This window comes from Hydra vulgaris, chromosome 15 (genome assembly GCF_038396675.1).
Source record: "Hydra vulgaris chromosome 15, alternate assembly HydraT2T_AEP".
Taxonomy (NCBI): Eukaryota; Metazoa; Cnidaria; class Hydrozoa; order Anthoathecata; family Hydridae; genus Hydra; species Hydra vulgaris.
Window position 1 is genome coordinate 4,795,609 of NC_088934.1, and position 24,392 is coordinate 4,820,000.

General features: G+C 29.1%; 1 protein-coding gene across 1 annotated transcript in view; it reads right to left on the reverse strand.

The window, feature by feature from the left end:
* Window positions 1–19,012: 19,012 nt before the first annotated feature.
* The window catches only part of LOC136091358 (MATH and LRR domain-containing protein PFE0570w-like), a 20,214-nt gene continuing 14,834 nt past the window's right edge, over window positions 19,013–24,392 (reverse strand). Inside the window, exons 3-5 of the mRNA XM_065818832.1 lie at window positions 21,236–21,674; window positions 20,301–20,470; window positions 19,013–20,215 (exon numbers count right to left, since the gene is read on the reverse strand). Of these exons, the coding sequence (XP_065674904.1) occupies window positions 19,130–20,215; window positions 20,301–20,470; window positions 21,236–21,674 (1,695 nt within the window). The 3' untranslated portion in view covers window positions 19,013–19,129. The remainder of the gene's footprint in view (window positions 20,216–20,300; window positions 20,471–21,235; window positions 21,675–24,392) is intronic.

Consider the following 24,392-nt stretch of genomic DNA (forward strand, 5'->3'; position numbering starts at 1 on the left):
ATTTCACCCATACACTATAGAAAATCTAACCTTGATGCATATTTAATAAAATAAATAAATATATATATATACATATATATATATATATATATATATATATATATATATATATATATATATATATATATATATATATATATATATATATATATATATGTATATATATATATACATATATATATATATATATATATTTTTTTTTGCGATATTTACAATATATACATATTTTTATATACATATTTTTGCGATATTTACAATAATTATATATATATATATATATATTTATATATATATATAAATATATATATATATATATATATATATATATATATATATATATATATATATATATACATATATATATATATATATATATATATATATATATATGTATATATATATATATATATATATATATATATATATATATATATATATATATATAATTACTGTAAATATCGCAAAAATATGCGATATTTTTTTTTATGCATGTTTTATAAAATTTTGTTATAAATTTTACTATTACGTTTATAATCATTAAAAATATTTTGTTATTTTAATTCGAAACTTTTTTAATAACGTTTTTAAATCATTTTGGTCATTTCACTATGCAAAATCATGCGCAAATTAACAATGATTCTATTACAAAGCTGCCGTTAGCCAAACGTGAGTGTTATGGGTAAGTTGCATTTTTCTTTAGCAATGCTTCATAAAAAGTAATGTTATTTAAATGAGCATAACTTTTTTTGTAATTATTCTTTTTACATAAAGTTTTCACCATTTTATTACAAATTCAAAGCTCTTTCGAACCATATATAAAACTTAGATTAATAAATGGTTTGAAATTTTTGCACACGTCTTTAGTAAAGTGACCAAATTTCAGTTCCATCTTCACAAAATTGTTTATACAAACATATTAACAAAAAGGTCTGTATGAAAATTATACGTTTCTAGAAAGATAAATCTTTCAGCCTTTAGGATATATTTACAGCAATTATTATAATTGAAAATTGTTTGAAAAAACAACGATAACAAAAAGTATATAAATTAGACCAAAATACAGCCACTATGACCAAATTTCAGCCAGCCGTATGCGGAATGAACCTAATTACAGCCAATTTTAAAAAACAAGCTTTTTACCAATACTTTTATGGGTTGGCATTTAAAATATTTAAAAATTAATTGTATTACTAAATATTGAATCAATAAATTTTTTAATCCTACAAATTTAGCCGATTGACAGATAAACAATAAGTAAAACAGTTTTATTCAAACTTTTATTTTTTAAGTTTATTTAGTTTAAAGTTAAAATTCTTATACAACAGTTAGAAAATGATTGCTTAACTTAATACTAAGCATTCATCAATAAATAAACTTGCCTAAACTTAATAAGGATGCCTAAACCTAAAAAAAATATGTTTTCAGGAAATGAGTTGCACCACCTTGTCCATGGGCAAGAAAAAAAAAACGTATACATGTTGGTAACAAATAAAAGGAAATTTTGAAATAAAAACCAAACACAAAACTAGGTTTAATATTTTAAATAAAAACCTATTATGTGTAAATCAGGATAATTATGTGTAAATCAGGATAATAAATGTCAATGTAATAATCTATACTACTGTTTTAAAAGATTTGCATAAAGTATAATATTTATATTTAAAAAAATAATAATTCAGTGAACTCTATAAAAGACTTTTTTTAAACACTAAGAACAAATATTTATAACAACAATCAAATTACACACTGTTTTTTTATACTTTTATTGGTTCATTTTATTGCAACAGTTTTTTTCTAGGATTATATTTTGACAATACCTTTGCTTCCTTTATTTTTAAGTTTTGTAGTCTTTTCAATTTATGCATTTCTTTTTCTGTTTCATTTTGAGCTTTTTTTTGCATCTGCTTTAGTTGTGACTCATGCTTCCTTAGAAGTAAGCACAAAAAACCTGCCTGAATTCTTAGCTTAGTTTTCATACTTAGTTTCACTAAACCATCACTGTTATGTTCTGGAATTTTTACTACGGTTATTGGTTAAGCTAAACAGTCATGATCATTTGCTATAGCAAATCTTGGGTTGGTAATTAAATGTTGTTCCAACTTTATATCTAGTAAATATCAACTCAATATCTGGTACTTTTGTGCTATCTGTTGTTTGATTAATCTGGCCAACTGTTGTTGTATTATCAATTGTTTTAATTTGATCAAAGAGGTTCAAACCTGTCTTCAGAATACACATAGTTTGGCAAGTAAGCTTCAGCTGGAATAATCAAAGGATTATATGGAAAGATTCCACATGATTTAAAGCCAGATTTAATAATAGCTTTTGTCATACTTTTATTCCAGGCTTTGGTTAAAAGTCCTGTAAAATTGGTCTTGTTTATTATAACCCCAGGGTGATTAGACATCATATCAAGGGGTGCTTTATTTGCTTTATATAAAACTTTGAACGGCTTATATACAGTTCAATCGCAAGGTTGAAGCCAATTGCTTGTATGAGCAGGTAATTCAACAATTTAATTTGGTTCTATATGGCCATATCTATTAACTCTATGAAATAATGGGAATCGTGGCCATCCAAAATTAAAATTTGTGGACATTGTGGTCCAATGTTTTTAAAAATTGTTAGCTCAAACCATAGTTTAGCAATTCCTTGTTTAGTCCATCCAGATTCACTTGGACTCCAGTTGGTTCCTTCAGGGGCATCTAGAACTTGAAAACTTTGAAGGGATTTTACTGTCTTCCCTATTGGAATCACATGAGGTGGTAAGGCTGGTTCTGCTGTATTCACACAAACAGTTAAAATAATCATTTCTTGATTTCCACTTGTTCTCATATTTAAATATTTAGTACCTTTTGCAGCAACAATTTTGTGCGCCTTAAATTCTAGTTGCAGCCTTGTCTCATCCATGTTCCAAATTACTTCAGGCTAACAGTCTTTAATGACTTCTTTAAGTGCGGTAAAATAATTTGCCACCTTAATCTTTTATTATATTCATACATTGATGACGAGGCTGTTGATTCTGGTTGTCGAAGAGTTACTTTTTTGTTATATCGATTGTTAAGTAATCGCCACCATTTATTAAATGATTTGCCATTCCTGCTTTTGCACCAATCTCAACTTTTCCATTTATCCTGGTCTGCAAAGTTGCTTGGGGTACTTTAAAAAATTTAGCAGCAGCTCTAACAGACATTTTAGGTGAACTAATAACACTGTTTATAGCTTCAAGTAACACTTCCTCTTTATGTTTCACATATTTACCTCGAGTTGGATGTCATTGTTTTTTATTATGATTTTTTTTAATTATCAGCCATTCTGAAATGAAAAGTTTATATTATAAATTGTTAAAATTTTCAATTAAAGATTAATTTTTAATATAATTTCATTTATAAGCAATAATCTACATGAAACTATATCTTTCAATTATTTAGACTTTTATTTATTTTTATGTCATCATCCTCATATTTTGAAAAATATTATATAAATATTTAACTAAATAAATGCATATGTATTTAAGATTGATAACTTTTAGGACACAAATGTAACATAAAGTACTTATATTAAAAGAATAAAATCTAATAATATAAATATCTTACAAATATGAGTTACTTTTAGACACTCGTGAACCTAATTTCGACCTTGGCCGGAATAAGGTTTATACCTGGCCGGATTTTGGTCTTTCAATCATGTGCATTTAGTTCAGAAATGCAATCTATAGAAATGCCCAGCATAATTATGAAGTTAAAATTGCTTTTTTAAGAAATATATTTATAGTTTAAAATAATTAACATTTCGTTAAGTAATAAATATTTAATGTTTATAAGCTTTAAACTGGATATTTTATATCTAAAGTAGTACTTTTTTGAGATAAATATTTGTTATGACTTTTTTTCTATTATAAACACCTGCTAACTAAAATAATGTTTTTTTTTATTGGCTGAGTTCATACCTGTCTCAAAAAAGTCGCATTTACAAACATAAAGCAGAAACCAAGGCAGAAACATTAAATTTAAAATGTGACTGGAATTTGGTCACTCGCTCGAATTTGGTCACTTTACCCTAGTTACTAGGCATTACTGAACTTAAAAGAGCATGTTCTCCAAATGCACGCGGTCATTGAAGAAAGATCTGTCAAGCGAGTTTAAATTTTTAATTTTTTGGAATTTAGTTATTATTTATAAGTTAAGAAATATTAGGTAAAGAATCGTATTAAGATAAATAATTATCATTGAGATCATATTATATTTGAAGTAAGTATAGAAAATAGTTTAGCAATTTATATATTACATTTTTATTAGATATAAAGTAAAAGGGATCACTCCTTTTAATTTTTTAAATCGTTTACATTTTATTTGTTTTAGCTTTTCTTTCAGCTTTATTTTATTTTAGCAGTTTTATTTTTATTGAGGTTTTTATATTTTATTTTTTAGAAGGAAAATAAGGGTATGGATGAAGCCTAACTATTTTTTATGCACTTTTTTTGCAACAAAAAAGTTATACTAATGCTATTTCCATAAAATTGGTTATTACTACTTTGAAATTTCTGTGATTCTATTAACTATTTTTGTTCTTTTTTAGGAAATTTAGAAAAATAAATTAAAGTTTTGAGCCAACAATGACATGTATGTTAAGGTTAAATTTTGTTATGAGAATTACAGTTCTAATAAAAAAATATATAAGAAAAAAAAATAGGTAAAGAGCATTGTTTGTATATATATTTATATTTTGTTTACTTTAAATCTTTTTAAATTTTTTCATGTCATTTTAAAACTTTTGTTTGCACAATTCAAGTTATAAATGTTTATTGTTTACATAAATGCTTTTTTGATAAATATGTGTATGTGGTAATATGTGCTTTATAACTGTTTTACGAATGTGTTTTATAATAGTTTAAAATGTTTTTTTATTGTTTGTGTATGTGGTGGTATGTGTTATATAATTGTTTTATAAATGTGTTTAAATATGTTTATATAAGGTTAAATATATAAATATTGTGTTTTTAGTTGGTACATATGTTTATATTATGTTGTTTTCAAAGTGCTGTGACTTGGAAAATGTGTAGAGCAAGATTTGTCAACCTTGCCAGCCAAGTGATGTACTTATAGCATATGTGCGATTTGGCAGTGTTTAGTGTTAAACTGAGTTACTGCTTTAGGTCTAGGTGTTTTCTAGCCTTTATTATTAATTATTCTGGAAATGTATAATAATTTCTTTTAATAACATTTTGCGTAATGTTGTTACTTATGTTCTGTTATATATGAATGTTATGTTACTTAAGTTCTGTTATATATGAATGTTATGTTACTTAAGTTCTGTTATATACATGTTGTATTAACTAATGGTGTGTTCTATTGTCGTGTGGTGTTGTTTTTTTGTAATGTTTTGAGTTGATAGATATTTGGCTTACCTTCACGTTGATGTCTATTGTTACCTTCACGTTGATGTCTATTGATAAAAATAATGAATATGTAGTTTCATTATTGAATCTCATTGCTTTTAATCATTTACTAAAAGCCAAGACAAATTATTTTGCCATATTTACAATTGGATTTTTTGTCTTTAGCGCTGTTCATTACATGATTTTGCTATAAATATTTTGGAATCATGATACCAGCATACCAGCATAAATTATTTTCTAAAATCTAACATAAAATAATGATATTTAACATCTACTACTCTAGTAAAACGCCACAGCTTTTCTCTATCAGGTGCATTGATTTCCATTTTTTGTATGTAATGTTTTTCTTATTTATTTACTTATTTGTTACATATTTTATTTCAGATTTATCGTATGATGTATTCATGTGGTATAAAAGAACAAAATGTTGTAAAGTTTTGTAAATTTTTTAAAAATTCACAAATTTTTAATAATAATTTTTTTTTAAAGAAATATTATTGAAGTTTACAAAAAGGGGTTTACAGCGCTTTTTTTTTTAATTTTTATGTGTTAACAGTATGTCTATTATTGGAATTGCAGGTTTTTAATAATTTTTATTATTATTATTATTATTGATTTTTTTATTATTATTTTATTATTATTTATTATTATTATTATTTTATTATTATTATATATTATTTTTTATTATTATTAATTTTTTTATTTAAATTAATATTTTTAATCTAAATAAAAAGTCATAAGATTATAATTTATTTTAAATGACATTTTCTTATGTCATTTTTATGAACATTATTTGTGTGTGCTATTTAGAGTAGGAAAAAAAATTGCAGAAAAAAGTTCACATTCTTCAAGATTCTTTTAAGATTTCTTGTTGCTACTTTCGATTAAAAGTGAAGTTTAAATAAATGATATTAGGCTAGAAATAGATAAAAGTTTAGTAAATGAAAATGTTAATAGGCAAGTTAATCGTCGCAGAAATGAAAGAGATACCATCAGATCAGGTTATCCTGCTACTGGTTGTCAGATCAGGTTATCCTGCTATGTCAGATCAGGTTATCCTGCTACTGGTAACAAGTAACCCAGTACAATCTGTTTCATGTCCTGCTGCCATGTAGGATACGCCTTTTTAGGCAAAGGCTAGGAGATGCCAACTCCGACTTAAAACACCCCCTGCCTTGGGGCTCTTGGTTGAGTAAAGGCTAGAAATGGTGTCTCGATAAAAATACTCATCTTGGGCAGATGTTAAATGCACCCGGCTACTGTCTTGTAGAAGGCCTCCTAGGCAAAGACTTAAGGGGTAAACAGATTCTATCTGTTGACCAGCCTTGCACCCCTTCTTCATCTATTAGGCTGGCGCAGATGTATTTTAATATATTGTTTCCAGTTTAGGATGTTGAACGCTGGATCTTCTTGACTCAATGCATGGGTTTTGCTTGTGTCTTTGTTTTTATGACCAGGCAACTCATTCTATTATCTCCTAATGAGGGTACAGCTCTAAAACTCAGTTTTATGGTTCTGAGGCCGGCTGGTAGTCAGGTTTGGATCCCTTTGTTACGGCTTAGGGTTCATTAGTAGTAATGAGGCAATTGCTTGGGCTATTAAACAGTGTTCTGAGTACTATCTATGCTTTGAGTCAAGTTCTTCAATCTAATTTAAAAATGACTAAAGTACCAAAAACTATAAAACACAAAAAACCATCATCATCACCAAGTTCTCTAAACCTATCATTCACTAATATTCGTGATCTTCGAAGTAACTTTTCCTCTGTTGAGTCTTATCTCTTAAAGTTCACCAGACCTTCTTGCTCTTTGTAAGACTAATTTGAGTTCGGCTGTCTCATCTTGTGATCTGAGTGTTGATGGTTATCTTCCTTTAATTCGTAAAGACTCCAATAGTCACATGCTTGGTCTGGGCATTTACATTCGTAAAAAATCACTTATTTGTCGTGAAACTAGGTTTGAATCCACAGACTATTCTTTCATGTGCTTTCGCTTAGCACCACTTTACTCTATTGCCTTTCTCTTTGTTTTATATTGCTCTCCTTCATCTCAAGACTGCACTCTTTTTGATGTTATTTCTGATCATATTGACCAACCCCTCTTTCTTTTTCCATCAGCTAATATAGTTGTTGTCGGTGACTTTAATGCTCACCACTCTGAATGGCTTGGCTCTAGTGTCAGTGATTCTGCTGGCATTAAAGCCCACATTTTTTGCCTTTCTCAATCCCTAACTCAAATAGTCAACTTTCCAACTCGCTTTCCTGACAACCCGAATCATTTACCTTCTCTACTCGACTTATGTCTTGTTTCTGATCCTAGTCAGTGCTCAGTTTCTCCACATTCACCCTTAGGTGCTTCTGATCACAGCTTGATCTCTCTAAAACTTATATCTCATGCTTCTTCATCACCCGAATCCCCCTATTATCAAACCTCTTACAACTACAGTAAAGCTGACTGGGATTCTTTCCGTGATTTTCTTTGTGATGGCCCTTGGGTAGAAATCTTTTGTCTTCCTGTCAATAAATGTGCTTCTTACATAACTTCGTGGATTCAGGCTGGCATGGAATCTTTTGTTCCTTCTCGACGATTCCAGGTCAAGCCTCACTCTCCTCCATGGTTTTCCTCACACTGTGCTGCTGCAATTGCCAATCGGAACCATTAATTCCATATTTATCAGCAAAACAATTCTCCAGAAAACAGATGTCTGTTTATTACTGCTAGAAACAATTGTAAAAAGGTTTTGTCTAACGCCAAAACCCGCTATTCTCAGGTCATAAAATTTCGTATCTCATCTCAAAAATTAGGCTCTTGTGACTTCTGGAGAATCTTTAATTATATCAATAATAAGGGCAAATCTTTAATTCAACCTCTCTTGTATTGTATATGGTTAAGACTTTGTCACCTCACCTAAAGACAAAGCTGAATTGTTTGCTAAAAACTTTTCATCAATATCATCTCTTGATTCCACTAGTTGCGTTCTACCTGATAATGCCAACAAACAGGTTGATCCATTGCTTGACATTCATATCACTCCAGCTTCTGTATCTAAAGTGATTTTCTGCCTAGACTCTTCTACAGCTTGTGGCCCGGACAACATACCTGTTATTGTCTTGCAGAAGTGTTCCCCGGAGCTGTCATCTATACTCTCAAAACTATTCAACAAGTGCTTACCAGAATCTTGTTTTCCAGCCTGTTTGAAAGCGACATCTGTTATCCCTATCTTCAAAAATTCTGGATAGCGATTTGATTCGTCTAACTACCGTCCCATAAGTCTTCTTCCTATCATAAGCAAGGTTTTTGAATCTTTAATTAACAAACACTTAATTTCTCATCTTGATTCTAATAACTTACTTTCTGACCATCAATATGGATTTCGATCTTCTCGTTCTACAGCTGATTTGCTAACAGTAATAACTGATAGGTTTTATCATGTATTAGATAAAGGTGGAGAGGTTAAGGCCATCGCTCATGACATTTCAAAAGCTTTTGATAAAGTTTGGCGTGCTGGTCTCCTCCATAAGCTTTCTTCTTATGGTGTATCTAGCAACATCTTTAAGATTATTGAATCCTTCCTTTCCAATCGTAGTATAAAAGTTGTCCTCGATGGACAGCACTCTTCTTCTTTTTCTGTAACTTCAGGGGTTCCTCAAGGTTCTATCCTTGACCCAATACTCTTTTTAATTTACACTAACGATCTTCCAGATATTCTCACATCTAAGGTGACATTGTTTGCTGATGATACTACTATTTATTATTGTCGTGATAAGAAACCAACACCCTCTGATTGCTTGGAGGGGGCATTTGAGCTTGAAAAGGATCTCACTTCTGCTACAGCATGGGGCTCACAGTGGCTGGTGAACTTCAATATAGATAAAACTCAAATTTTTTCAGCCAATCGTTATCGCAATAATTTAGATCTTCCTATATTTATGAATGGTGATGTACTCGATGAGTCATCTACTCTTCATCTTCTAGGATTAACTTTTAATTCCAATCTTTCTTGGAAACCATATATGAAATCAGTTGCAAAATTAGCATCTGCTAAGGTTGCATCTCTTTATCGAGCTCGTCACTTTCTTACTTTAGATTCTATTCTCTATCTCTATAAATCTCGAATCCGGCCTTGTATGGAATACTGTTGCCATATCTGGGGCGGTTCTTCTAATGATGCCCTTTCTCTTTTAGACAAGGTGAAAAAACGCATTATAAACTTAGTTGGACCTGCTTTTACAGCCAACCTTCAACCATTATCACATCGTCGTAATGTTGCTTCTCTTTCTCTTTTCTACAAATACTATAATGGGCACTGCTCTAAATAGCTAGCGTCTCTCGTGCCATCTACTAAAATTCATTCTCGTGTTACTCGTCATTCAATTAAGTGTCATCCTTTTTCTGTGACTGTTCCTAAGTGCTCCAAAAACGCTTATTCGTCTAGTTTTTTCCTTGAACATCAGCTCTTTGGAATTCGCTTCCTTCATCATGCTTTCCTGATTCATATAATTTGCAATCCTTTAAGTCGTCCGTCAATCGTTATCTTGCTCTACAATCTTCATCTTTTCTCTTTCAGTAACTTCCAACTTTAATTAGTTTTATTTAACTTTAACTTTAATTAACTTTAATTGCTTGCAGCCTTGTTGGAAGCGAAGTTGTTAACAAAAAAAAAAAGATTGACTTAGGCGAGATGAAATTAATAATTGACAAAATGCTAGATATGCTGCTTGACAAGCAGCAAATACTTTGAACCAAAATGAGTAGAGTGGTTAGACAATTTGAAAATAATCATCGCAGAAATGAAAGAGATAAGTTTAGGCGAGATTAAATTAATAGTCAACAAAATGCTAGATATGCTGTTAGACACAAAAGAATGCATTGTATAGCAAGGAATAATACTATTCCAGATTATATTTAGGAAAAATGAATTGTATTTGTCAGCATTGTGGTGCTAAAAAATTTTCTGATGAAACACATTTTTTATGTTGCCATAAGGGAAAGGTGTTTTGTCACAACCTTAACCATTTCCGCAAGATTTATTTAAAGGAAATTATGCAGATGGAAATGCCGATCTGAATTTTTTTAAATGTATTTGAAATTATAATGCCTGTCTTTCTTTTGCTTCATTTGCAGCTAATGTAGTTCAACCCATGAATCATTGGCGGCCATGTTTTAGAATATGCTGTAAAGTTTTTTATTGTATAGGTAATGTTAGGCCAGATCAAGATGTTCTGCCGACATATTGTCAACTATACATCTATCATCCACTTGCAGCAGTAAGTTTTAGAATGCAACAACGTGGTAATGATATTTGCTTAAATGATTTAATGTTTCGATTGCAAACCATTATTAGTGAAGAGAACCCATTTGCTCTTGCATTTAAAAACATGGCTGAAGTGGAGGATAAAAGTGGAAGAAATTTGTCGAGCAGTTATAGAAGGTCACTCAGTCGTAAAAATGTCTTTACTTGAAAGATATTGATCGCTATAATTTCCCTTCACATAATGAAGTTGCAGTTGTATTTGTTGGTGAAGATGGTGCTCCACCTGCTTCCAGGGAAGTTGTTATTTACCCAAGAGGTCATCCTCTTAAGAATATATCAAGTATGTCTGCCAACTTGGATCCTATGGTTGATTCTCTATTTTTTCCAAGGGGTGATGCTGGTTGGCATAATTAATTGGTTTATAACCCTGAACGTGCTAGATTGGTTAGAAATCATGTTACATTATCTCAGTACTACATTTATAGACTTTCAGTTAGACAATTAACCTAAACAAGCTAAGAAGCGACCAATGTGATGCCTTACACGAACATGTAAACAACCTTGGAAATGATCATAATGTTAGACCAGGACGTGTTGTAGTTTTGCCATCAACTTATGTAGGAAGTCCTAGAGCTTTATTTAGTTTAATTTGTTTAAATATAAAAGTTTTAATTAAAAAATGTTTTGTGCTAGGTTTTTTACTTTTCTGTTTTCAGATTTTTAAGAACCAAGCAGCTTAGCTAAGCAAGTTTTGTTTCATATTTTAGTGCAAATGGAAAGAGCTGAAAGCTATTTTTTAGAGCAATTGGAAATAAGTGGAGTGATTTTTAGTCACTTTATTATTATTTTATTATTATTATTGTTATTATTATTATTGTTATTATTATTATTATTATTAGAAGGGTTAATAATAATATACACATTTTGAATTCCTTCTTTTTTTTTTATTACTTTAGAGTAAAGTATACTTGCTAATATTGCATCATTTTTTTACACTTTTAGATTGTGTATTGTAGTCTAGATTCTTTGTTAAGTTACAATTTATTGATGTAAATAAATATTGTTTTATATTTTTGATAAATAACTTATGGGTCAGATCATTATATTTCAACCAATTTCAAGAAAACTTTGTGGGGTACCATCTCTGATTTTCCTGATTTTTACATATCATTATCTAAATAATGTAAATAGGTTAAATGTGCAATTTCAGAGTTCCAAGTGCAACGGTTTAGAAATTATATCCTTACAAACACTCTCAGGTAGCCCCCCTCGGTTCCTCAAATGGTAAAAATAGACAACTTTAAGGCCTTATAACTTTTTTCTAACTTTCAGCAAGTGGCTCATTTTTTCTAGAACTATTTTATAGATATTTCGGTCTTAAAATTTGTGATTTTCATTAGCTTGTATCATGTTAGAAAAAAACTACAGCCTTCTAAACTTTGGAAAAATTCTGAAAAATGCTAAATAAAGGCAAAATGAAGTTAACCGTAGTATTTTTCTATTCATCAACAAGTCCTTACATGTTAGTTTTCTAATTAGCTACAATGGTCTACAACAAATTGGCATAATATAAGCAGCTTGTTACATTTTAGAAATCAGTTTTATCTAAAAATATATAGTCCACTTTACTAAAAAGTCCCATTTTCAGCCATTTGGGGATGGCTCGTAAATTTTTCTAACACTTTGTATTGATCTGATATTAACAGCAAATAAGGCCATTAGATCTAACTATATAAAAATGTAAACATCACAAACTTGTCATGTTCACAACAAAAATAATGGCAGCATTTTTTATTAACCCTATTTTTCAATTATCAGGGCTGAATAGTGTTATTGGAAACCAGTGCCCCTCCAACCTGCTTTCTGGCCCATGTGAGGGATGTAGCCTATCATAAGTCATTTCTTAAAAAAAAGAGATGTGGTTGGTTACTTTCTCCCTGATCTGGACTTTATACCGGATAGGAGCACAACTAAAGAGGTAATAACTATATAGAGCCTGCATTATTTTTAAAAGGTGACACTCAAAAAAAAATTTAGTGAATCATAAAATTGCGATTTAATCTTTATTATGATGATTTTTTTATAGTTGATTGAATTGCTAATAATTCAAGGCAATAGTAGGACAGTGGGTTCATACATTACTGGCAATATGAAGTATAACAAGACTAATCAAGCCGTTACAATATTGATTTAATGTTTTGTTTAAATAAGTTTTTTAACAAAGTATGAGTTTCAATTTTATTAGTTAATTTTAACTATTTATCTAAAAATGCAATGATTCTATTGCAAATGTAAATATATAAGCATTTATAACTCAAAATAACTTACCTTGATATTTTTCTGTTCAATAAACTTTGCTATTGCAGTTAGTTTCCATTTTTTTCATTACATTATTTGTATGTGTTTTTAATTGTTGGATCTTATATATGTATGTATGTATATATGTATGTATGTATGTATGCTTTTCACATAAACAACAATGCTGGGCTAGAAATGGTTTTTATAGCAATTATATAAAATTTTGTAAAACAAATTACAGATAGTGGGTTACATCCCTCACATGGGCCAGAAAGCAGGTTGGAGGGGCACTGGTTTCCAATAACACTATTCAGCCCTGATAATTGAAAAATAGGGTTAATAAAAAATGCTGCCATTATTTTTGTTGTGAACATGACAAGTTTGTGATGTTTACATTTTTATATAGTTAGATCTAATGGCCTTATTTGCTGTTAATATCAGATCAATACAAAGTGTTAGAAAAATTTACGAGCCATCCCCAAATGGCTGAAAATGGGACTTTTTAGTAAAGTGGACTATATATTTTTAGATAAAACTGATTTCTAAAATGTAACAAGCTGCTTATATTATGCCAATTTGTTGTAGACCATTGTAGCTAATTAGAAAACTAACATGTAAGGACTTGTTGATGAATAGAAAAATACTACGGTTAACTTCATTTTGCCTTTATTTAGCATTTTTCAGAACTTTTCCAAAGTTTAGAAGGCTGTAGTTTTTTTCTAACATGATACAAGCTAATGAAAATCACAAATTTTAAGACCGAAATATCTATAAAATAGTTCTAGAAAAAATGAGCCACTTGCTGAAAGTTAGAAAAAAGTTATAAGGCCTTAAAGTTGTCTATTTTTACCATTTGAGGAACCGAGGGGGGCTACCTGAGAGTGTTTGTAAGGATATAATTTCTAAACCGTTGCACTTGGAACTCTGAAATTGCACATTTAACCTATTTACATTATTTAGATAATGATATGTAAAAATCAGGAAAATCAGAGATGGTACCCCACAAGCCATTGGTTGAAATATAATGATTTGACCCTTATAAATATAAACTTAAAAAAAGATATGGATTTCAATTAATCTTAAGTTAAAATATAGTCTTTGATAAGAAAAGATCACAATTTGTAAGATTCTTACATTTTTTTATTATTCAGTTGTAACAATAGTAATATTACTGGTAATATGTTTAAAGAATACAGTGAAATTGAAATGGTAAATATAAGGCGAAGAATTTGTTTGTGTTAATGCTAATAAGTGAAAATAATTGTTGTCCAAATGAAAGAGACAGAGCTAGGCAAGATGAAACTAGTCGTTGAAATGTAAGAAATGCTGCTTGGCGACCAGAAAATTTACTTGCCACAATTCAGTGTCAAGCAGTGTTAATGTCTGTGTATTTGATTTTACTTTGAACACTTTAGAACAATACTAAGCAATTTTACTATTTATAGTAACAGTTAATAACAGTTTTAAATTTAAATGATTTAAAATATTTTTATAAATTCAAACATAATTATGTTCTTTTTTTTTAGTTGCCTTTGTCATCACTTGATTAGTTTTATTGTTGAATCGTGGTTTTAATTTTGTAAATTTAATGATATGAAATTTACTCTATTAATCATTAGTCAACAGTTAAAGAGAAGCTGGAACTTTACATAATAAAGGTAAAAATAATTTTGTTTACTGGTAACTTAATAAAACCAGTTAATATTATTTATTGCGTGTCTTTTTTACTTCTTTTAATATGCTGCTTTGGAAACACTTTCTTTCTCTCTATCTCTCTCTTAGTTGTGAGTTAGTACAGGGAGCATCAATAAAACTTATGTACTTACTGAGCTCTTACGTATTTCTTAATACCACAATTGATAATGACCATGTATATAAAATATTTTACGAGTTGCTTGCTATTTTATGATATAGTTGTTCAAATTGTTTAACCATATTTGTTCAATATTGTAATAAATAAAATCTTTTTAGTTCAAGTATTTTTGTTGATAAAATATCTTATTAATTTGTGGTGTTTTTTTGGAATCCACAAACTTTTTTTTTGTGATTTTGTTTAGCACTACTTCGCTCCATTACCTTTCCCTTTGTTCTATATTGCTCACCTTCATCTCAATACTGCACTTTTTTCGATGATATTCTTGATCAAATTGACCAAGCCCTTTCTCTTTATCCTTCAGTCAATATTGTTCTTATTGGTGACTTTAATGCTCATCATACTGAATGGCTTGGCTCTAGTGTTTAGGCGTTAAGGCTTACTAATTTTATTTCTCAATCTCTATCAAAAATAGTCAACTTTTCCACTCGCTTTCCAGACAATCCGAATCATTTACTTTCTCTACTCGATTTATGTCTTGTTTCTGATCCTAATCAGTGCTTAGTTTCTCCACATTCACCCATCGGTGCTTCTAATTACAGTTTAATCTCTTTAAAACTATTTTCTCACTCTTCATCATCAAAATTTCCCCTATCATTTTACCTCTAGATCTAGAATAATCTAGATTTTCCTATATTTATAAACAGTAATGTACTTGATGAGTCATTTACTCTTCGTCTTCTAGAATTAACTCTTACTTTCAATCTTTCTTGGAAACCTTATATCAAATCCATCGCAAAATTAGCAGCTGCTAAGGTTGCATCTCTATCGTACTCGCCACTTTCTTACTCCGGATTCTATTCTTTATATCTCTATGAATCTCAAACCCGTTCTTGTATGGGATAATGTTACCATATCTGCAGCGAATCTTTGAATCCCTTTTTCTTTTAAACAGGGTGCAAAAATGCATTGTAAACATATTTGGAGCTGCTTTTGCAACGAACCTTCAACCATTGCCATATCGTTGTAATGTTGCTGCTCTTTCTCTTTTCTATAAATACTAAAAAGGGCGCTGCTCTGAAGAGCTAGCGTATCTTGTTCCATCAACTAAAGTTCATTCTCGCAATACTCGTTATTTAGGCAAGTCTCATTTTTTTTTGTTTTTTGTTTTTTTGTTTATTCATCTCCCTAAGGCCGAGAGGACCATTACAGACGAGGAGGCTACTTAATTGTAGTTCTAACCCTCTCTCAATTCTATAACTCCGAAACACAAACCTTGACGAACAAGGCCGCTTCGCGTAGAAACAATTTGAGCGCGGTACTACCAGGGACGTGGTGGGGATCGAGCTCGGAACCTCTCGCTTATAAAGCGAGCGCTCTACCACTACCGCACAGTAGTAGTATTAGTATTTTAGTCACTACTTTGACTAAAGTACTTTAAAAATTCCTATTCGTCAAGTTTTTTTCTTCAAACATCAGTTTTTTTGGATTTGTTCCCTTTTTCGCTTCATCTTGTTTTCCTGATTCATAAAACTTTTCAATCTTTCAAGTTGTCTGCTAATTGTTATCTTGCTTTATAAGCTTCATCTTTTTTTTTCCAGTAACTGTCAACTCTAATAGTGGTTGCTTGCAGCCTTGTTGTAAGTGAATATTTTAAAAAAAATTCTCCTGTTGATTTTAAAAAGAACTTAATAACTGATGTTATGTGGTCTTTTTATATTTTATTTTATTACATTTTTCAAATAACTTATCAAGTTATTTTTTTAATTTTATAACACTTCTTGAGTTATATTCTTAATTTATATATGTTAAAACCATGCTATACTGTATAATTAGAAAGCATTCTATAATAAATTCTACAATGTAGAATTCTATTATATATTGTAATTAAGGTAAAGTCATGGTTACTCGAACTTTCAAGGGACCAAGGAAAACAGTTCGACTAAACAAATGTGCGATTTAAGCTAAGTAAAACGAATGTTCTTGCTTTCGAGGGACTATAGAAAACAGTTCTAGATAACAAAAGTTCAAGTTAACCGTTGTTCCAAAATACTTTGTTTTTTAATGCATTTTCTTTATTGTTTATATATATATATATATATATATATATATATATATATATATATATATATATATATATATATATATATATATATATATATATATATATATATATATATATATATATATATATAGATAGATATATATAGATAGATATTTATATATATATATAATGGCCTACTTTATTTATATGGCCAGATATTTTGCATTTTAAAGAAAAAAATAGAAGGCCAGTTTTCTCGCAAAGTGTTTTTAAAGAAGCAGCTTTGAAAGTTCAAAAAGATGGTTAACAAATGATTTGTTGTAATTTTTTTGTTGGTTTTGAGTTAAGTCAGCATAAACACTCATTATTATATGCTTTATCACTTCCAAAACGCACCGACCTTATATTCTATATAATACCAAGTTATTGATCATTCTCAAATATAAAATGGGAATATACACCATTGCATAAAAATTTTTTTTATGCAATGGTGTATATTTTCTTGATGTAATAAAATGTAATTTTATTACAACAAGAAATACAGTTTCTCTCAATACTAATAATTTTATTATATAAGAAATTTTCGCAGGGTTATGGATACCAGCATCATCAGCTAGTAAAGTATTACAAAAATTTTTAACCTATTAGATTATATATAAATGGCTTCTTTTGTTTTTAAATTTAAAAAATGGCGTCCAAAGCATAGTTTTGCTCAGGGCACATATTATTTTGTATTTAATTAACTTTTCTTATAAACTTTTTATTTTCTACTTTTAATGTTCTTGTTTTCTTACCAATTAATATCTTCTTGGAAACTATATTATAAAATGCAACTGTTCCAAACAAATGCAACTGTTCCAAAGTTTACAAAGGTGAAATAAAAATGCAAGTAAATACGCGGATGCATCAACATCAGAGTAGCAATAACGAAAAGAAACCTAATCAATCTGCATTTGCATTTCATAAAACTTTTTGCAAAGAAAGATTAGGGAAAAAAGAAGAATATTATAAGTAGAAAATAAAAAGTTTGAATAAAAATTTAGGGAGGCACTAGAAATAAAAAATAACATGTGCATAATGATTAATCTTGATGAAGGCCAATATGTCAAAAGTATGTTTTAAAATTAAAAAACAAAAGAAGCCATTCAAACGCTGACGTCAATAGTAACAATTTTATATAATCTATAACGGTTAAAAATTATTTCAATATTTTACAAGCTGATGATGCTGGTATCTATAACTCAACAAGAATTTTCTTATATAATAAAATTATTCGAATTGAGAGAAACGGTATTTCCTAATGTTTTAAAATAATATATAATATACTCTCATACAAGATGTCATCTTTCAAATGTTTTTTGGTTCCTTTATCTTTTTGAGGAGGATGGTTAAAAAATCAATCTGAAGGAGATTAATAGCAAACAATCGTTCGTATATAAGCCTGAAAGGCTTCCTAAATTGTTATGGACTATAAAGTCCCCTGTAAAAAAATTTACTTTTCTTGTAAAAAGCAAAATTTTTTGAATATTTTTAAAATTAAAATTAATTAATTAATTTCAGAAAAAACAATTTTATTTTATAGTAAATACTTCAGAAATAAATAAAAATATAGTAAATGATGCAACAAGCTCCGTGAAAGTTTTGCAAACCTTAAATGCAGTATTTTTCCAATTAAAATCGTGTAAATCTTAAAAACCGGATCGATTGAAAAATAAAAATTGACAGGGAAATCAATTGTGATTTTCTTTGAAAATATTTTTAAACTGTTTTTTTTGTAAAGTAAAAAGCAAAATTGCTTTTTTTTTTATCCAAAATCACATAAATTACTAACTCCTATGCGCATATATGAATCTCTTCCGAACTACAGCGAAAAACGAAATATTTAGAAAGGTTCCATATGAATTTTAGAACTTTCTTGGTATAAGACCTCGAACTTAAATTCACTTTGCCAACTTATCCCTAATGCCAACTAGCCCCCCGTTACATAGTTTTAGTACAAGTAATAACCAAACATTAAAACCATCTGTTATTTTTTTTTGTTGCTTTTTTTAGTATTTATTTAATACTCAAAAGAAGAACTCAGCAGTATAATTTTTAATAACGTTTTTTCATTTGATTTTACATGAGTAAAATCAATTTTTTTCCATGCTCACTCATGGGTGCAATTTATGAAATTTACCGCTGAATAAAAAACAACAAAAGAAAATTTAATTTAAAAAAATAATTTAAAAACCTTATTCGTTAACGTTTATTTTTTAGAAAATCTTTCCTAATGTCTGTAATTTTAATTAAGCTTTTTTTTTTTTAACTTTGTATCTAACTACTAACTATCTAACGCCCGGCGACATTCGCTATGTATAATTCTTACAGCATCGCCAATAGCAAGCACAGAACTTATCATTTCCATCATTGCGGCTGGGTCAGGAAATTCTAAAGCCGCAGTTTTAGTGGCGGCAACTACTCCTCGTATGCATAATGTTAGATGAGTAGTACCTTCTTTTAATTTGTTTTTGATTGTTTGATTAACTAGACGTTCAGAAATTTCTTGTCCACTATGAACTACTTTGTGGGCTGTAAGTATAACAAATTTTGAGTGTGAAACAAATATTGCAGGCTCCTCGCGGTTTTCTACAGATTCCGTTAGATTTTTCATTGATTCCCGAAGAAGCATTACCTGAGATTCAACTTGTCGGCAAAAAAACTCTAAAGCCTCTATATCTCGGTGATCTAATGGAGATAATGCAGTAAAGTTTTTTGTTTCGTCTCGTCCTTTCTCGTCAAAGTTAAATACATTTTTATTTTTATTGTCTTGAAGTACAGAGGCTGAGCGCTGTTGAAAAGGTGTTAATCCAGGTGAGATTATAAGCGAGTCTGAAGGATAGTTTTTATTTATTTTTTCATTATTGGTTTGTTTTATTTCAATTGTTTCTTCCTCGATGACGCTTGTTGCAATGGACGAGCAACTTGATGCTGACTCTGCTCCTCGAAGAGGAGCGGCCGAGTTTCTATCAATAAGCATTGGGCAACTTCCACCCCATATAGTTTTTTGTCCATCTTTATATGGAGTAGTAGGGTCGGAGGCATACTTCTTGTACTTTATGTTGTCAGGAACATAGTCTGTAACAAGCCTCTCAATATGTCCTATTACTCGTGTACCTGTGTGCGGAGATGGTACAGCAACACGTGGAGACTCGGGAGGTTCAATTGTACCAGCCATTGAACGGCGTTCAGATGGCAATGTAGGTTTTGGCGGAATACGCGGAGCTAGTTGTAAGTTATCTTTTGCGTGCTGTCGACGATCGGCTAGTTCTTTTTTTAAAGATTCACTCGACACGTTATTTTCATTAAAAAGTCGTGTTTTGACACCTGTTTTATTCAAATCCGATTGATTTTTTGCAGGAGTCAAAACCTAACAAACCATAAAAAATAAATATTAGTGAAATAAACATTTAACGTTTTAAAAAATAAAGTGACATGATAAATAAAAAATTTACCTTTGCTGGATCAGGAAGGAAGAACTCTGTGGAATTTTTCTGGACAGCCTGAGTAAATAACCTGCACTGATCTGGAATTCGTTGCGAAAGAATCATAATAGCGTTTAAAGTTGCAAAAAACTTATCCGTTAAGCTTGATCTAGTCTTAGGAACAGCCCAATTTTGTCCATCTAAAAATTAATTAATTAGAAAACTAATCATTTTAAAAATTTGTTGTTGCAATTTCTTAATGTAATATCGCTTAGTTGATGATTTTAATTTACCTTTAGCAAAATTTTTATGAATTTTGTTCAAAGGTTTTATAAAATTTGTTATTACATCAAAAATTGTGCAATAAAAAAAATCTATAAGGTTACTTTATACATTATATTGTTAACATAATAAAAAATTGCTTTGAAATTTACTAAAACACGATTTTATGATATAGCTTAACATTATAAAAAATGCTTTTTTAAAGAAGAGGTTATATAAGTGGGACTTAAAACAATTTTAAATAGACATATTTAAATAATTTTAAATAGACATATCAATGTAATAAAATTGATAAATTTAGTAATTTAATATAAAATAATAATATTTAGTATAAATAAATACAAAAAATATTATTTTAATAAGATTTTGAACTTTCAGATAATATAATAGTTTAGATAATAGTTAATAGTGATATTAATAGAAGTAATATTAAAACGGAATAATAAAATTATTAAACTTTAGTTAAATCAAAAACACTAAAACTTATATGATCAAGTTTTTTTTTTAAATTTGAACTTGAAGTTTTATTTTAAGGTTAAAAATTTGAAAGTAATAAATAACAGTTTTGTACTTATTTTAATAATAAATAAAAATATTAAGTCAAATCCAAAAGTCAATTAGAAGCAATGTCTGTTGTAAAAAGAAAATTCTTCCAATATAGAAACACTTCAAAAAAACATTACCTAAATGTAAAATACAAATTTTGATTTTGTAATATGATTCCAAAAGTGGTTCTACGTCAGTTATTAAGTAATCCATTAATGCCTCTCCGTTTACACATCGGGTTGTATTAACCAAGGTGCCAAGGCCAAACTCTGTCAATAAACGCAATGCTATTTTTAATTTCCCTGAATAGTCTCGAATTGCAACAATATTGTTTTGCAGGAATGAGATATCTAACCAGTTATTGACACAAAATGATAAAAGTGTGTGGACACAAGTATCTACTGCTAAATGAAGTTTCCTGAGACGTTCAAGAGCTTCTGAAACGGTTATATCTAACTCTTTAACAGCTTCAAAATTTATCTGATCAAGTAAAGATTTTTTATGATCTCCACCGTTGTTGCTGCTGTTACTACTGTTACTGTTATTTCTGTTGTGGGAAGACGAAGAAGATGTAATCTATAAAATAAAACAAATAGTCTTTTATGTGTTTGAAGTATTTTTTAGTTTATTTTTAGTTTATTTTTAGGTATTTGAGGGTTTATAAGGTCTTTGTAGTCTGGACTACAGTTAATTTTAAAATTTGTATTCCATAAAAAATTAAGTTTAAAATAATTTAAATAAATTAGTTTAATCATAACAATAAAACCAAAAAAATAGTTGTATTTAATGAAAAATCGTTTCGAATATTAATTAGATCTTTGATAAAGATTAAATAAAAGTTGAGATGATTATAGAAGACATAATGCTCCAGTCATAAGAATTTACCTATTTTAAACATTAAAAAAAACTTAACAGCATCGCTGAACATTTTCTATAATAAAATTTATAAGTTAAAATCTAATCGCTTGTTATTATTTATAATGGTAATAATATCTTAAATTAAAATTATTTATATATAAAATAATTAAAATTATATAAAATAATTGAATTAAAAAATATATAAACACATGAGAAAAGGTCTAGAAGTTTTGCTAAAACGTTTACTTTAACGCATATTTTTAACACTCATTTGCAAACAAATGCTTGTTAAAAAAAAAAATTACATTTTCCTTTTTAAAAAGAAACCGAGTTTTGAAATGTATAGGAACTACTAAAATAGCTATAGCGTTCTTGGCCGTTGATAAATATTTTTTTATTTGTGAAAAATGTGTTTTTAAAAAATTAACTCATCTTCTGAGAAATATGCATATATCTCTTCAGATGTGTTAATGAAACGTTAATCAGCTTTCCAACAAATATTTGTGATTTTTTGGTTTTAATATAAAAGATTTTATTCCTTTTTAATTTTAATCAAACCATGGCCTAGTAAACGCGTAAATCGGAGCCTGGGGCTAGGGCCTAAGAAAATCAACAGCAACTAAGAAAAAGTTAAGTGTAGCATGAACATTTGTAAAAAGAACATTTTGCTTTAAAAAAGCGTTTCCATTTAGTGTAAATGAACTTTAGCTAATCTATTTATTTTACTTATTAATTAAAACCTATTTATTCATAACAAGCTTACCACAAAGATAAAAAAACATTCCTTAACTATAAAACTTTGTCTGTAAAAAAAAAACTTTCCTCAGCTATAAGATTCAAAATCTTTCACATAATTACACAATCGGAGGACATAAAAAAATGTATTATATAGTATATTTTAAAATGCTGAAGTTTCGAAAAAACCATAAATTGAACATATTTAGTAACAACAAAATTTGTAACAAAGTTTTTTAAATATTACATATATTTCAGATATAGATTAAAATACTAATTTTTTTTACCAATATCACTAAACAAACAGAAAATATAAGTAACTTAGAGTTGTCATAAGTAAAAAAAAACACACACAATAGGTTTACTTTGAAAGTTTTAAGATCTTTTTTTGTGACTCTTTAGATGACTAAGGTGCATATAAATTAACATAGTTTTAAAAAAAATGTTTGAAAGTGAAATAGCATGTTTTTTTCCATATTAAAGTTAAAAGACTCTGATATTAACATTTAAATATTGCCGAGTGACTTTTGGCAGAAATTATTAATTTCAAGAACCAAAATATAAGAAAATATGGTCCACTGACAAACATTGCTATTTGGTATTTTCAAACCTCCACGATTAAATTTAGCAGTATTATCGCCAAATTCTTCATAATAAAATTTAGCTTCTTCTTGCTCTTCAACTTTATTTCGCACAATATATCCAGCTATATATACTAATCCTGCCTTTGTATCTATTTGCACACTCTTTTCTAACTCAGGCAAATTGTCAAATATAATAATTTCTGGCAGATATGTCCACCTTCCGCAGAATAAAAATCAATGTCTATACCGATATTGAGACTTAGTTTTTCTCGTTGAATTCTTACTTTTTCAATAAAAAACATGTAAAACATGTGCCTCCAGATACTTGTCGAAGTTTTCCAAACATTTTTTCTAGTGGGTCAGTTGTAGATTTTCCCAGTATTACATAGTTAAAAGATTTCTGCAACAAAAATTTTGTAAGGGCTACTAAATCTCGACACGTATGAGCTAAGGCTGCATACGTGTCACTCTTTTTGTATTGACAATTTTTCAGAACTTCACAAATATTTCAATAAAAGTTCTGGTGTCATCTGCTTCTTTTATATTTGTTAGATTTTAAAGCAGTTGTAGTTTCATCACAAAAGACTTGTAGGCATGAAGATATCTTTTGTCTTTCAATAGGTTTCGGTGCAACAGACACACTTGTAAGTTTAGACAATTTTACAATATTATTTCCTTCAAATCTGAACAAACTTAATCTGAACAAAAAGATATTAGGCCAACATGCATATTTGGTTTCCCCATTATATTCATAAAGTAACCTTTGGCTTTTTTTTTTATAATCCAGTTATTACGAACAGATTTAAGTAGATGCACAAAGTCATATAACAAAAACTTATTTGGTCAACCATGGATCAACACATTTAAACATTTTAAATAGTGCTTGATTTACACGATTATTATCACATATTATGGCAACCGGTATCCCTCCAGCGCTCTTTATTCCCTCTAAAATAAACTGAGTTTATTCAAACAGAAATTTAAATCAAGCTCAAAATCGGGTAAAATTCTGCAAAGATATTGCGGTCCTCCATAAAGTGAAACTAATATAAAAATTGAAACAGTAGTTGCTAAAGAGTCTGGTTTATTTACTGCTTTTCCAAAGATTCAGCTAGTT